We start from the raw sequence: 15937 nt of genomic DNA on the forward strand, positions 1-15937 counted from the left end.
CATTTAGCCACTTCAAATCAACCTTTTACTTATTGAACACCTATACTATAATAAATTTGTACCTATTAAATATTTTTTGCTGACATGGCAGCATGTGTGTAATACACACACCAGAGGAGCGTGGAAGACATCTTTACATAAAAAAAAAAGATTTAAAAAAAATTAAATTAATGTCTTCTTCTTTGACTCAACTCAACCATCATTACTACCAACTTTCCACCATCCCAATCGCAGTGATCACCAACATTAAAGCTAATTCACATTCTTTCTTAAGGTCCAATCGTTCTTCTTCTCCACGCAATCTTATTTTTTACCAGATTTGTTGTCATCATATCCACACTTCTACTTTCCATTTTTTCTCCGGTCATCTTCTTCCTCTTTTATTTTTCAAGACATCGTTTTATTCCCCTTCTTTCACCACCCACCACCGATACCACCAATATCCAAATCTATTGTCGTCAAAAATAGAATCAAATTGCATCAAAAATAATTTTGACAGAACTCCATTTTTTTCGACGAATCTGAAGTTATTTTCTTCAAAATCGTTACAAAATTTAAATCCTAAAGAACTCACAACATAGAAGAAAAATAAGTATCAACAAATCTTAATTAATGTTTAAGAAAATAGTGAGATTGAGAGAAATACCATTTCCAATATTGAATCAGATTCAAGGAGAGGGGTAGGTGGGTGGGCCGAAAAAAAAACTCATATAATTTCAAATTAATAGGAAAAAAGCCGAAGTGAAATGGCTATCGGAATGTGCTTCGATTTTGTGTCTTTTGGTAAAGAAAATGTGGAACAGACGTCAGGGGGGTTGGATGGGGTGTTCTGCGAAGAAGAAAAGGGGAAAGAAATGTTGTTTTTTTTTAATTATTTTTTTTTACTGAAAACATAGTTTTTGTTTATTTTATTTTTTAATTTATTTTTAACTGTTTTTTATGGGCCCAATGTCACATGTCTCTTTTTTATTAGCTACTATGTCACGTCAGTCGCGAGTGTATGACACACTATCTTTACTTTTAGTTGATTGTCAAAATATATTCAATAGGTACTTTTTTTTTTTACTAAAAAGGTGTTCAATTGGAACAAGCCTAAAATAAGGTGTTTAAATGAAATATGCGGACAACTTTAAGTGGGTATAAATGGCTTAAGCCGGAAAAATATTACTCACTTGATTTGTCTTGTGACTTGTTTGGATGGTTGTTGCATACCAGATTATTGTCTCACTAATTAATAATTTCATTCCAGATTTCAAGTTAGATATATGTATATTCGCTACTAGATACACTAAAGTAGGGAGAGAGGCAAGCGAGATCCTATACATATACCTTAGATACTAGATACAAGCAGAGAGCCGAGCAAGATAGGAGAGTGGTGAATGAGATTGGAGAAAAGCGAGTGAGAGAATCAAATACATGCTAATTCACTTGAATATAATGTATCTAAAATAACTTACATCTAATTTTGATCCCATGAACATGTCAGGTGCATGTCTGAAGTTCAAAATCTGATAAGATTCTTAGTATTACAAACTAAAATTTAAGTAATTAACTCTCAAACTAGTGAAATTTCTACAAGTTATCCTTTATATTTATGTATAAATATGTAACATCTTTGCTTGAAACTGGTCCAATCCGATAATGCCACATCACCATTTAATAATAATTTATTATTATTATTTCCAGCTACACATATTAAATGACTAGAACAATCATTTAGGCATAAAGACAAGATATTTTCTTTGAACGTGAATTTGGTCATCATTGTCTCTATCAATTGCTACTCAACACTTGTAAGAACCCAATTGTAATAATACAAATATCATACACAAATTAAAATTTACAATGAAATTTAACTGATTTTCGAAGAAAGTAAAGTATACGCAAATCCTATAAATAACTATAGTGACTGGGGACTGAACTTGCATTTTGTGTGTGTCAATGGAGATAAGAGTAGGTACTAAGCTAATACTTGCATTATGTCTACTGATCTCCGCCATGTGTGGCGGTTACTCCCACCGGAGGACGGCGGGAATGCGGTGGCCGGAACGGAAGGAGGATTTACTTGTAAAACGACGTAGTTTGCTCAATAATGGACTCGGTTCGACTCCTCCTATGGGGTAAATTTGTTATGTGTAACTGAATTTCATTATTTAGATTTTGTCATTTTTATGTTTTAATATTTGATTTTCATTTTTAATTATGTTGTATGATGACGTGGCATGTAATTTTTTGGTTTGATTAGAGACGGATCTAATATTTAAATTTTAAATTTGATGGATTTGACACTTAAAATGATTTATTTTTGAAATTTTAGTAATTGTTTAAGCTTCTATATATGTTTCGTGTCTAAAAATGCTAGATTCAGTTGAACGCGTAGTAGAGGGCGTGGTGGTGATTTGCATTCATTTGGAGAAAATCCTAGATCCATCTTGTTTTTGTTCTTTATTGTGATGGATTTTGCTCTAATTGATTTGTGTAGATTATCGATGACATGACCTTAGATAGGGAACGTGGAGGTCGTAGATTAAGATAGATGATTAGTAGGTAGTTGAGCGTTGACACTTTCATATGAGATTGATATGCAAGTAGTTTGGAGCACCGTGTGTGTTTCTCATTTCATACTAGTAGTATTAGTATTATTCTCGTAGTTCTTTCATTTATGTTAATATCTGTTGTACTTTAAATTGCTATCCTTGAGTTGAAGGCTGATCGGAAACAACCTCTCTACCCCACTAGGTAGGAGTGGTCTGCATACACACTAACTTCCTCAGACCGCACTTGTGGAATTACACTGAATATGTTATTGTTGCACGGTCAATTAATTTGTTTAGACTTCGGCGATTTTAACTAACAATAGCAAATTTGTGTTTCAGGTGGAGTAGTTGGAATCATTTTGCCTGCAACATTGATGAGAAAGTCATAAGAGAAACTGGTAACTGTATTTGTTTTGTTTAACAATCACACAATTCATATGCATCTCATCATCTGTATATTATTGAACGTTTCTTTTGATTGACAGCCGATGCGTTGGTTTCAACTGGTCTTGATAAGCTCGGATATAAGTATGTTAATATAGGTACGTCTTTGACTAAAATCGATGTAGAATTTAGTGATCGTGTGTGAATCTCTTATGATAGACGCAACTTCTAAGATTTTGTTTTTAGATCTTCTATACGTAGATGAGAATGTACACTAGCTAGCACCCACGGCTTATAAGCTCGATCCATATCTGCATTTGATTATGATGTTACAGAAACTGATATAGTTACTAAGATCATGTGTTTGACACTTTTTAGATGATTGCTGGGCTGAACCTCAACGCGATGATCAGGTACTTTTGTCTCAACTGGAAATCGTTTTTTATGAACTATCTTCCTTGCTAATTTGATCTTCAAATTCTAGGGAAATTTTGCACCTAAGAACTCGACATTTCCTTCTGGAATGAAAGCTTTAGCTGACTATGTTCATAGTAAAGGTCTTAAGCTAGGAATCTACTCGGATGCAGGGTAACTTGAACTTGCACATGACATTCGTTTTGAAAAGATATCGATGATATTGAAATTCAACATTTAAGGATTCTGCAGGTATTATACTTGCAGCAAGAAAATGCCCGGTTCACTTGGTCATGAGGAACAAGATGCAACAACTTTTGCAGCATGGGTAAGTATAAGTATAAGTATCATGATTACTCTTGACTATGAATTGTAGAACAATTCGAATATAGTTGTTGATAACGACATTTTCATTCAGGGTATTGATTATTTGAAGTACGATAACTGCAACCACGATGGAACAAAGCCAACTGTCAGGTATGTATCGCGAAATCATGTGTAACAGATTCCACTAGTTGTCTATCGAACTTCTTTTCTTGACGGGGATCCCTTTCTTCTGCAGATACCCTGTTATGACGAGAGCTCTAATGAAAGTTGGAAGACCTATCTTCTTTAATCTTTGTGAATGGTGACAATGTCTTCCTTGATAAGCCCTTTTTGTTGTTTCCTGCTCTCATTTTCACAGTATTGTTGATGATATGCACCTATTTCTCTCGAATAGGGGTGATTTGCATCCGGCATTGTGGGGTGGTAAATTAGGTAACAGCTGGAGAACTACGAACGATATCACTGATACATGGGAAAGGTAATACTCTGTCCGTTTCAATGTCTGTCTTAAAACTAAATATATGTAGAATGTACCAAAATGTCGTTTAGTCCTGTGGTTTTAAACATGTCATATGGAAAGTTAAAGGAAATAAATTGAAACGGAGGGAGTAGTTTAATACATCTTTTAATTCATAGATTTCATGACTTGATCTTGTATTCATCTTCTTCTTTTGACAGCATGATTTCTAGAGCAGACCAGAATGAAGTTTATGCAGATTATGCAAGGCCTGGTGGCTGGAATGGTTAGTATTTAGATGTGTCTCAACACGCCTTTTCACGTGTGGGCCTGATCATTTTTCATGGAATGATACGATGTTAGAATGTGTGACCATATTATCTAAACGTTCACTTATTATAGAGGACACTTCCAATTACTTAGTTATATTGTCTTCACACATTCCAAACAGATCCCGACATGCTTGAGGTTGGAAATGGAGGGATGACAAAGGATGAATACATCGTTCATTTTAGTATCTGGGCGATTTCAAAGGTACAACAACAGCAACATCATTCGTAAATGTATATTTCACTTTTATATCAACACTATTTCTGCTCCTTGGTACGAATGCCAGAATGTATGATACATTCTGTATGCTAATTCTAGGCTCCCCTTATCATTGGTTGTGATGTGAGAAATTTATCACATGATACAATGGAGATTCTAGCCAACAAGGAAGTGATCGCAGTAGATCAAGGTACTAAACTCCACAAAACGTCAACTGCAACTAGTCATTTTGTTATAATTTATACGCGATCACCAAGACTCATTCGTTATGTTGAACAGATGAGTTAGGTGTCCAGGGCAAAAAGGTTAGAATGGAAGGCGATCTTGAGGTAACAAAAATCTATACAAAGTAGAACTTTTTTTCCCTGCTCGTAATGCAGATTGCAGACGATAATCTGTGCACATTCTATTACAAACAGATCTGGGCAGGACCTCTATCAGGCTATAGAGTAGCTTTAGTGCTTCTCAACCGCGGTCCTCAGAGATACGAAATAACAGCAAACTGGGATGATATCGGAATCCCTCCTAACAGCGTTGTAATAGCAAGAGACCTTTGGGAGGTATGTCTATGCTAACAATTCATATTCTATTTTTTCGAAATATTCCATGAAGAATGAGCTCCCAGGCTTTGGTGTAGTAGTAAGAGTGCAACATTGATGTGTGAGTTAGACACACGTCATAGGTTCAAACCTCGTGGCCACAACCCTCAGGGATTTCTTGGTTATCAAAAAGAACTGATACTTGTTAAACGTTTATATTTGGCTATAGACTCACCATGTCCAAAACATACATATAACTTGGATATAAGTACTTCATAGTGATACTTTAAACAACAAAAAAACCCAGTGTGTTTCCACAAGTGGGGTCTGGGAAGGGTAGCCTTATCTTTTGAGAAGGTAGAGAGGTTGTTTCCGAGAGAGCCTTAGTCGAGTGAAACAGTGAAAAGAGGCAATAGCAACAAATAGAAACATGTGAATAAGATACTGAAACAACAAGTAATGATAGAAATCTAATAAATCTGGGAAATAGATACCTACCTCTATGTAATACTCATACAGATCCATAAAGTAATCTACGTTATACTCAGCTAGATTGATAAAGTAGTCTATCATTCATCATTTTAAGAAGTTACGAAAATAAAAGTCTTTACCAGTATTAATTGAAGTGATTGTTATCCATTTTACTCATAATGGAAATGATTTGGCATATTCTGATGCAGCACAAGACATTGGAGACGAGATTTATAGGGAATTTGACAGCTACAGTGAACTCTCATGCATGCAAGATGTATGTATTGAAGCCTATTGCTTGAAGATCATGTAGAATGGTCTGCACCAGACTTCTGTGTTTTCCACTCAACTTGTTATGTTTTAACTATAAAAAAATGAACTTGTCATTTGTGTCAAATGTATACAAAGAATTAAACATCATTAATAAGATGTCATGTATGAGTTTTTAGCTTTCTGATTTTTGGTCCTCAATTTCACATCCTATAAGTTTAACTTTTTGAAGACTTAGTCTAAATAGTCATCCACCAAACCGATTAAACTAAAAATAGCCGATGGATGTATGTATAAGTATAATCCATGAATATTGTGGCTTGTGGGTATGATCATGTATAATGAGTGAATAATCTATGTATACTGGTTAGAAAAAGTAATGCATAGTGTCTTATAACTTGGCTTCAATTGACATCTATACCCTCTAACTTTGGATGTGCACAAGTAGACACTTACACTAATATAAAATTGAACAAATAGTCACATGACATCCTACATGGCAATTTTGTGTTCTACATGTATTATGTCAGGTAGGACACGCGTATCTAGTTGTTCAAGTTTAGACAAATTTAAGTGTCTACTTGTACACACTAAAAGTTGAAGGACATAAATGTCAGTTAAAAGGCATATTTAAGTATTATGCCAAAAAATAAGCAGTAAACCATAAGCTCTCTCCAATCATAATTTTTTTCATTCCGTGGACTCGAACATGAAACCTTTGAACCTCTTTCTTTTTTATGAAGCCAGTATCATTTCTTACTTTGACAAGTTAAGACACAAAATAAAATATATCACTCAACACTGTCTCAATCTCAAACTAATTGAGTCAGCTATAGTTTTAAACACCCTTGCATAGTATGTTGATTACCACAATTGATACATGAATTCACACAACAAAACCTACAATTACAAAGAATAATTAATATGTATTGGGGTTAGGTGAGAATTAGTATGATGGATCCTTCTCCAACAAGCAGGTTCATTAGCAGCATCTTTAAAGCATGTTGTCCTTAACTTTCAATACAACAACACACCTTAGTCCCAAACAAGTTGGGATCGACTATATGAATCATCAGTGACCATGTTTGTCCATAACTATCGATGATATAAGTGTAAATGTGAAGAAATTAGTAGTCAGTGTTGCATCTGCATAGAGGATACTAGCTCTGCAAGGTACAAAAGCATGCAGTGCAGGCATCTACAAAAGTCACTCAAGTTCAGCAACACCATCATTACTTTCGATATTCCATGCAATAATACTAAACTCATGAAACTTCGTGTAGTGCTAGATTCAGCTCCTGAGCAGTTTTGGCAATTGATCCTCCTCTTCTAAATGACAAAAAAAAAAAAAAGATGGAGAAATGGAGAAATGTTAGCAATATATATTCTTCACGGACCAAAAGATGGTCGCTTAGGTGCTTTCGCATACCTCGAAAGAGCAGGCAGACAACTCTTGACTTTTTCAAGCTCAATAAAGCAGAGATTGTAGCGCTCCATCCTTTTGTTGACAATAAGCAATAAAACCGTTCAAACTTGAACTAAAAAGACATAATAATTAATAAGAAGTAAAAGAAAACATGTAATAAAACCTTTTCTCTGCCTCAATATCAACACCAACTGATGTTGGAGTAGACAACGAAGTATAAATCAGTGAACCAAATACTTTAACAAGCTTGAGCAGCATACTCAATGAAATATCTTGATGTCTAAAAGAAGTCCACCAAGAAGAAAACATGTCAGTCATGGAAAATTTTCAACAAGGTCAGCAAAGAAAAGGAAAACAAAGCTCAATTTGTTCTACCTATCCAACTTGCTCTCAAGCAGCCCCGTGAGAAGTGGTAAAAGGCATGTGCAAATTTCTAATGTGATAATGTCATTTTTCTCTGCCAAGAAACTCACTAACTCAGAAAGTACCTGTGTAAGCCGGCAAATGGAAACCATATGGTGTTAAAAAGGTACATATTAATATTAAAAATAGGGCACAAAAAACAAGAGACTTACAGCATGATCTGCCATCTTCTCCATTACACTTACTGCCCCTTTAATATCATGTCTTTTCCAGTACTGGTAGACAACCTACAAAAGGTCAAAAACTCGATATAATTAAGCAAAATCTTGAACAGCAATATCACATGGTAGAGATCAACTGAATAAATCTCTCCCCACCCCATCAGCATATCTTACCGATTAGCAAGAAAATCTGCAAAAGAGTAGGCTAAACATTCCAAGTAGGTCATCATCTTATGATAATGCAAATCAGTTATAAGGGACTAAAAGTCTTAACACATAAATGAGTTGCAAGGACTGCAAAAGCTTAATGTTGCCAAGTTAGAGAATCAAATAACCATTAGCAAGTTCTCCAAAATTGCTACCTGTAATTTAGCCAAACGAGATTGCATCGAGCCAACAAATTCTTTGTGCTGTTCCATCAAGTCAGCAATGATATCCTCATCGTCAGGAGAAACCGCCTCACTTACAGCTGATAAAAGGTCTTCTCTCTTTTCATGTACGATTTTTGAATTACGATGAGTTAAATTCTGTGTCAGGGAAGACAGAAATTATACAACTTTCACATAAATGACTTTTATCCTATCATATTCATGGAAGAAACAACAAAATTCATGAGATTATGTGAAAACTATTTTAGTTATTAACAGTTCAATGTTCCAGCAATCACGTGTCCTAATGCGTTGACTACCATAGAAGTGAATGTCTATTTATGAAGTCGCTATACTACTACAATAATGAATTACATTGCAGTTCATGTCCAAGATTCTACTTCTAATAATTAGAAAATTTGTCAGCAATTGGTCTGCCAACCAAATTGATGATAGAGATCAAACAGAACATAAGAAACAAAGTTCCAATGATGAATTTAGTTTCCTTTTCCTTTTTCTCTCAATGATGGCATTCTAGCTGCCCCACACGGCCTTATGATTCCTGTTTGAATGAACATGCCATCACTTCTAACTTTTTCCTGTTTGGGTTAGATAAATCAGAAATCGGGTTTCTGATGATTGAAAGTTAGGTTGGTTGTTTTGCAGCCTAGTTTATTTTGTGACTTTATCACTGGGAACCTTCAAGTTTTATGTTGAGTCGAGAATAATCTTTGCCAAACCTGGCAGTGTTTTGACTCGGATAGACTTATGTGCACCCCTAACTGTCAACAGAAACCCCATTCTCCCCTGCTTTTGCACTCCTTTTCCATGATTGTAAAGTGCTAATTTAACTTGAAAAAATCCCACAATTTGCTAAAAGTATGTGGTCTTAAATCACACACTGAAAATACTGAAATGCTTCCACATTCCTTAAATAACCATCATTAAAATTAGCAACAAATGGTTAATATTGTTAAATGGGAAAATCTCAATAGGCAGTAACAGTTGGAATTACAAATAAGGAAAAAACGCAGATTTGACTCATACCACATTGGTGGGAACCACATCCGGAGCAGGTACCGCCCCAACAGTGCAGGGAGCAAGACCCTCATAACCAGGAACTTTATCTCTCTTTTCCCAGTTTGCAATAGTAGATCGTGTCCTACCTAATTTTCCAAATTCAATGCATGAGACAACCATAATTTAGAAGTGCACCAATAGCAGTAAAAAGAGTTCTACCTCTTTGTTGGCCTAGCATGGAATAAGGTTTCCTATTAAGAATATTTCCACGGGCTTCATCTGGTACAAAGGGTAAGTGTTAATAATACAGTTAGTTCATATTATTCTAAAGACAAGGCAAAATACAGATACAGTTAACCACAGAACAGGTCTATTAAGAAATTGTACTGAGTAGAAGACTGATAATTTATGGGAGAAGTACAGAAATGAATAAAGCTACGGATTAAACAAATAAGCTATTTCCCTTCCACGGCAATTATGGTGATGATCAGTTGAACTAGTGAGCAAATAAGAAATCCAAACAAAGCTCAAGGAAGGTTATTGAAGTGATTGGCAAAGATAGTTAAGTACTTCCTCAAAACATAAGTATAAAAGTATGAATAAATTCAAGGCAAAAAAATTATTACACGAAAAGGCAAGACACACACACACACACACACATCAGTAGATATATCCATACATGCACCATAAAAGATATTAGTTTCCTCTACACCCCTTATACTATTCCTTTGGCTCCATAAGTTGATGAAATTTACTGGTATACAATCACTTCACTTAACCACTGAGAACCAAACAGGAGGAGAAACATCGGGCTTCCTTTTTTACAAATGAAACATAGCATCCAGCTTAGAAGTATATCTATGCAACTTAACACACAAAAATGGTGCTAAAATTCTAGATCTAATTAGAGAGCACATACATAATTGATACTGCCCGGCATAATATACCTTAAAAACATTTCTTGATCAAAAATCATACCTCACAACGTCTAAAAATAACCCACAACACACAAAAGCATAGAAACAGAAAAGGTAAAGACAATATAAAAAAATAGGACACAAGTGAATGAATACGCACAATTTTCAATTTGGTGTCTGGAAAGTGGCTCATGTGCTGTATTGATATCAAGTTTTGTGGAAACTAAATTCTTGTCATCATTCACACTTCTATCAGTTGCAGCAGTTTCAAATATTGAGCATTTAACAGAAGGAAAAGTGTTCCTGTCTGCAGGGCTACTATTTTCAATAGCCTTAGGTACTTCAACTTCAGACTGTGCTGCAGAAGTTGGCATCCCGAGGTCTTCGTTGGTAGTAGGAGACTTCCAATCAGATACTTTTGGCTGCAATCTTTGTGGCATTTCCCTTCCTGCAACTCCTCCTTTCCTGCATTCAGATGCGAGCTCTGTTCTTTCATTATTTCTTGGGACAAGAACAGGTATAATCTCTGACTTATTGACAATAGAGCCATTTTCTGTTGACTGGGTTTTTGCTGAATTCCTCTTTACACCCGTTGTATTAGGAACTGCTCTTGAGCTGAATGGAGGTGCTTTTGGACCAGTACTGAGATTTACTTTTTGTGTGGTGCCAGGAGTATCTGTGATAGCTTCATTCAGAAGATAAGTGCGAATGTAAGAAAGTATTCTGGCAATAAAACTTAAACAAAAGAAGCTAATCAAAGGCTAGGAGCTAAAAGAATTAGTAGTAAATGGGGAATTAAAGAAGCAGAGTAAGAACTTAAGATAAGGTGCCAAGCTAATAATGCTAAGGCAAGGGAAACATTAAAAACGGAGGAGAAGCATACTAGTAAGAGCAGCAGAATCCCTCTGAAGAACCATGTTTTGTGACAAAGAAAGTCTTCTGAACGACTTAGACTCTTTCACAAGATCGGAGTTTTGTGAAATTAATTGTCCCCCACAACTTGCATCTCTAGCATCCTCAGCCGAAGTGGATAGATTCACTCTTAAATTGGATTTTGCTGCTGAGTGACCATTTGATGGTGTAGAACTATCCATTGTGTATGGTTCAAGACACTGCAAGAGGCAAGCATGATGAAGTGTGACATTACTTAAAAATCCCGGAAGAAGCAAGACATCAAAGAGACAACTTCAATGAAAAAAGGTGACTATTACCGAAATATCGACAACCCACACTCCAACACAACTTTGATTATAAGAACATCCCAGAAGTTTTCCTTCATGAATACTAAGATCAGACAATGTAGACCATCCAACATCTACTGTATCATGATACCTAATTGGTTCCCATGAGAAAACCTACAAAGAAGGACTACTTTCTTTAGGAGATGAACTAAGCGCCAAATATATTAAACAAAACTATTTCTCAAAACAGAAAATGCATGTCTACCTTCAAATTCTCATGTAAACCACAAAGAAGGGTTCTTCCATCAGTATTAAAGGCCATGGAACGCACTCCTGTTGTCTAGATTTCAGATAAAAACAGTTCTTTTTTACTATACTGACAATTCATACAGTTGCCAAAATACATGAGAAACACTCAGCAGTGTGTACTGCAATGAGAAAAGGGAAATCAAAGAGAAGAACCCAACGAACCTCAGGTCCAGCAGAACCTATGAGTTCAAAAGATTCAAGGTCCCAGAATTTAACTGTCTTGTCAGCAGAACCTGGTAATGCAAAAACCAAGAACAAATTGTAAGGCATCTGACAGCTTTCGTGATAAGACACAAGAACAAAGGTGATTCTGTTCATGCTTCAAACGATCTGGCTATTTCTATATACAACTAGCTAATTTTCATCTATTATACATAAATAAAGCCGTAAGGGCCTGCAGCCCAGCTCTAGGTGACCTTTCTTTAATAATTAATTTGATCCCTTTCTTAGATCCTCACACACACTAGCCCCCAACACTCCCTGAATTCGGTTGTGTAATCAGCATTAGCAACCTGAAGATGCAGGCTTCAATTAGTTAGAACCTTATACTTTCTCAAAACCTAAATACAGTGCCCTCCTATTTTGGTTCCCCCTCCCTCTTTCCCAACTGCAAATTTGAATCACGGAAAAAGAAAGCTAAAACTTAATTCCCAACAATTCGACACAAAAATATACATCACTTTTAATATGGGGTTCCTGGTATATTTTCACAAGAAACGCTGCAGGAAATCCCAAAGCTAGATTAACACTAATCACTAGTTTTCATACTAGGGAACAGGGCACTGATGTTTGTATTTCCTTTATTTTGGTTAGAGAAGGAAAGCTCGACTATGAGGAAACAAGAGAGTATTGTTTCATGGAGCATGCAATGTTTATATGAAAACCTTATTCATCAGGTACCAACTCCCCTAAAAACATGCACCACAATGAGACAGCATTTCTATATACTTTTTATGTAAGTACTTACATGAAAAAACAGATTCTTATATAAGTAGACAAAGCAGTTCTATAGATCCCCAAGATAGAAGTCACAGATCTGATTGGAGAGGAAAGCACTTAAACTGGAGATAAGAACAAAAAATATGAAAATAAGCTTGAAAATAATAATGGCGGAAAGTTATTAATCAATAGCAAAACTTATCAAATCTGGTCATAAGTTCAGATAATGAGTATACTCTTCTCAATTTGTCGTTTCTTGATCCAAATGTTTGGTTATCCTTATCTTTACTAAGAATATCATCATGAGAAAGTTTTAGGTTGCCACTAGATTCAAGTTCTACATAGATCATAGAATGCATCAGCGAACTCATCTCAGAAATACAACAAAAGTTACAGGAGGATTTACAAGACCACAAGAAAGATGACCTCCACTTAAGAAGAACATTGTAGCACTAAGTCAAAGCTTTTTCTAACCTGTAGCCAGTAAGAACTCATGAGGATGAAAGTCTATGCACTGAATTTTTCCTTCATGACATTTGAAATCATGTAAAAGCTTTCCTGCAGTCAAATCCCATATCTGCCACAACACTGAATCTATTATCAGGATAACTAGACTTAAAGAGCTTACAGGCTGATACAGCTACTTGATATCAAGCAAACAATAATATCCTAGAAAGATGCACGTGGAAAAAAGAAACTACTTAAAACAGTAGTTTTGCGTCGCTGTCACTTTATGTACGGCGCGATTGCTTTTAATGATAGTGGTTTTCATCATGGTCATAAGAATGTGCTAAGTACCAAGATTAAAATATCCGTCATTCCATCATCTCACGACCATATTTAGCGTACCAATGGACTGATCTATAACAAAGTAGCTTCTGTAAGATGCAGCAAGTTTAAAGGCATCATCATAAGTGAATGTTTCATTGAGTTGATGTATGTAAATAATCATCAGTCTTCTTTCATTTTGAGCCATGTCGTTTAGATATCATCCGAAATATTAGCAAGTACAGTCTGATATGGCTCAGCCAACCATTAGAAGGCACTTCAATGTGTTAGTTCCCAAATATATTACTGAACAAGGAAAGAAATGAAGAAGAGGAGTCCGACCTTTACACTACTGTCTTCTCCACCAGATACAACCCAGCGACCATCTGGCGTGAACCTGATGGTATTGACACCTCGAGTGTGACCTTTGTATGTGTGAATGCACCCTTTGCGTCTAATATCCCATATCTTTAGATTTGTGTCCAGAGACCCAGATGCAAAGAACTCACCAAAGGGATGGAAGTCCAATGATATACAATTGGATCTATGTCCAGTGAGAGTTCGAACAACTGAGAAATATAGATCAATAAAGAGATAGAATTTGTAAAGTTCACGATAAACAACAAAAAAATGAATTTTCACAAAGAATAAAGTTATAAAAAGCCTACTTTTGGCTTCCTCTAGATCCCAAAGCTTGATAGTACCACTGGCTGCTCCTGCAGCTACCAGAACTTCTGAAGAATCAAAGCTAACTGAATCGATTCCGCTTGAATGACCTGATAAGCTCTACACAAGAATACAGATACAAGACAATGTGTTAAAAAACAAACAATGTTGCCGCTAAGATTGCATCTTTGCAAACAGAGAAAATGATAACGGAAAGGTTAAGTCCCAAACAACGGCCTCGATCAGGGAGAACATTCCATTGTGGTCATCCGAAAAGGGACTACAGAATACAGATTAATCTGCTTGAAAGTGTAAATCAAACTTAATGATGTAAGCGCTCACCCTTTGTACTCATATACCTTCCTTTTTGGTTAGAGGCAAAAGATATTTTGATCTCAATGCACACATACATAACAAACGAAATGAAATTATAATGAAAAGAGAAACTAATAAGAGATACTAACCAATATGGCATCAGGCTTGCCAATGGACCAGAGATTAACCTTGTGATCTTCTCCCCCAGTTACAAGAACCCTGGATGATTTTCTCCCAATCTTTAAGCAGTTCACACTTAAAGAATGTGCTACAAATTCCTCTATTACAAAGCATTGTCAAGGTCTTCAAATCATAGTGTGAGTTCTCTAATTTACCATTCATTTCTACAACAACATACCCAGTTCTGATCTCACAACTGAGGTCTGGGGGAGGTAGGATCTACACAGACCTTACTCCTACCATTGTGAGGTAGAGAGACTACGACAGGTACACCTCAGCTCACATTCATTTCTTTCCCCCTATTTCCCAATATAAACAAAAACCATTAAGAACCTAGTCAAAACTATTGATCTTCCCTACCATCATTTGTCTCTATATCCAGCCCACTCAAAGTTCATCATTCACCACATTGCACAATTTTCAATTTTTATGAAGAAATTGTTACCCTATATGATAAATTACAAGCCAAACAACAAAATTAAGCAACTAAAGTAACAATACAAACCAAAAAAAACAAAAAAAGGATACGTAGCTTATAAGCACGTTTGGTAGTTGTCATCGAGAGAGTCAAAACCACCAAATCAAACAAAACCCACTTCTCGATTCACAGCACATTACGCAACAAATCAATAAATCCTTTGTTCTCCGTCCTTCCTGCAAGGATTTAAAGTAAGTCTTCGAACTTCGAAGTGAAATACATTACACAAAACACAAAAAAAAATTATATGATTCGGTTAAAAAACTTACATTGCATAAACGCTGTCAATTTTGGCGATTAATAGATGAAAAACTCGGGAAAAAAATAATTTTAAAAAATGAAGTATATTCAACAAACAATGGCTTCTTTCAACTCAAATTCAATGAAAAAAAAACGCAATTTTTGCGATGATTTTTCTTCACGTTGAGGAATGAAAACAATGGCGAAAAGGGGAAATTTTGAGAAGGTAAAGAAGAAGGAGAAATGGCGTTTTCAAAATCACGAGAGAATGACAAAAATGGTCCTTTTATGTTTTTTGATAGGTGGGTTCAAAAATTAAATTTGTTTCTTAAATATCTTGTGAATAGTTTATGTTTAATAATTTTTCACTAAACTTGATAAAAATAGTTAAAAAAAAAGAATAAGAAAGTTTAAGAAGTGATTAAAACTATGTATTTAGTGTGATTTTATAAGTGGATCTCAAGAGGTTGGAAATTATAGTAAAGAAGATATGGTGAAAATATCATGATATGAAGAATAAAATTAGTAAAAGTAATCAATGTAACGAAAACAACAATACTGTTAAAATTGAAGAGTAAGATAATGTGGATTGTGGATA

General features: G+C 35.4%; 2 protein-coding genes across 3 annotated transcripts; one reads left to right on the plus strand and one right to left on the minus strand.

Moving 5' to 3' along the window:
* The first annotated feature begins 1874 nt into the window (after positions 1-1874).
* LOC125854607 (alpha-galactosidase 1-like) lies at positions 1875-6125 on the plus strand. The gene is made up of 15 exons (XM_049534190.1): positions 1875-2120; positions 2877-2935; positions 3023-3079; positions 3300-3334; positions 3406-3509; positions 3588-3663; positions 3754-3812; positions 3898-3963; positions 4057-4140; positions 4341-4405; positions 4571-4653; positions 4768-4858; positions 4948-4997; positions 5088-5228; positions 5888-6125. The coding sequence occupies exons 1-15, from the start codon at positions 1942-1944 to the stop codon at positions 5978-5980; spliced, it is 1242 nt and encodes a 413-aa protein (XP_049390147.1). The 5' UTR covers positions 1875-1941; the 3' UTR covers positions 5981-6125.
* A 592-nt stretch (positions 6126-6717) lies between these two features.
* LOC125854599 (katanin p80 WD40 repeat-containing subunit B1 homolog KTN80.4-like) lies at positions 6718-15582 on the minus strand. Of its 2 annotated transcripts, none has more exons than XM_049534181.1 (19): positions 15369-15582; positions 15150-15275; positions 14591-14721; positions 14129-14246; positions 13803-14029; positions 13167-13269; positions 11916-11986; positions 11710-11784; positions 11475-11618; positions 11147-11375; positions 10424-10948; positions 9566-9625; positions 9374-9492; positions 8321-8485; positions 7950-8024; positions 7750-7862; positions 7538-7654; positions 7378-7446; positions 6718-7274 (listed from the first exon to the last, which is right to left on the minus strand). In XM_049534181.1, the coding sequence occupies exons 2-19, from the start codon at positions 15178-15180 to the stop codon at positions 7214-7216; spliced, it is 2433 nt and encodes an 810-aa protein (XP_049390138.1). In that variant the 5' UTR covers positions 15181-15275; positions 15369-15582; the 3' UTR covers positions 6718-7213. The 2 variants fall into 2 exon arrangements, with proteins under 2 accessions (XP_049390138.1, XP_049390137.1); XM_049534180.1 differs by having other exon boundaries at positions 6718-7277.
* Between the last annotated feature and the right edge of the window lie 355 nt (positions 15583-15937).

Source organism: Solanum stenotomum, chromosome 2, assembly GCF_019186545.1.
Source record: "Solanum stenotomum isolate F172 chromosome 2, ASM1918654v1, whole genome shotgun sequence".
Classification (NCBI taxonomy): domain Eukaryota; kingdom Viridiplantae; phylum Streptophyta; class Magnoliopsida; order Solanales; family Solanaceae; genus Solanum; species Solanum stenotomum.

Coding starts and splice junctions, on each gene's coding strand:
- LOC125854607 (XM_049534190.1), top strand. CDS start 1,942: ATGGAGATAAGAGTAGGTACTAAGCTAATACTTGCATTATGTCTACTG. Junction 2,936..3,022: donor GAAAGTCATAAGAGAAACTG/GTAACTGTATTT, acceptor TTTGATTGACAG/CCGATGCGTTGGTTTCAACT. Junction 3,335..3,405: donor AACCTCAACGCGATGATCAG/GTACTTTTGTCT, acceptor TTCAAATTCTAG/GGAAATTTTGCACCTAAGAA.
- LOC125854599 (XM_049534180.1), bottom strand. CDS start 15,180: ATGACAACTACCAAACGTGCTTATAAGCTAC. Junction 11,987..13,166: donor TGAGTTCTTACTGGCTACAG/GTTAGAAAAAGC, acceptor TTGCATTACCAG/GTTCTGCTGACAAGACAGTT. Junction 11,376..11,474: donor TGTGGGTTGTCGATATTTCG/GTAATAGTCACC, acceptor TGCCTCTTGCAG/TGTCTTGAACCATACACAAT.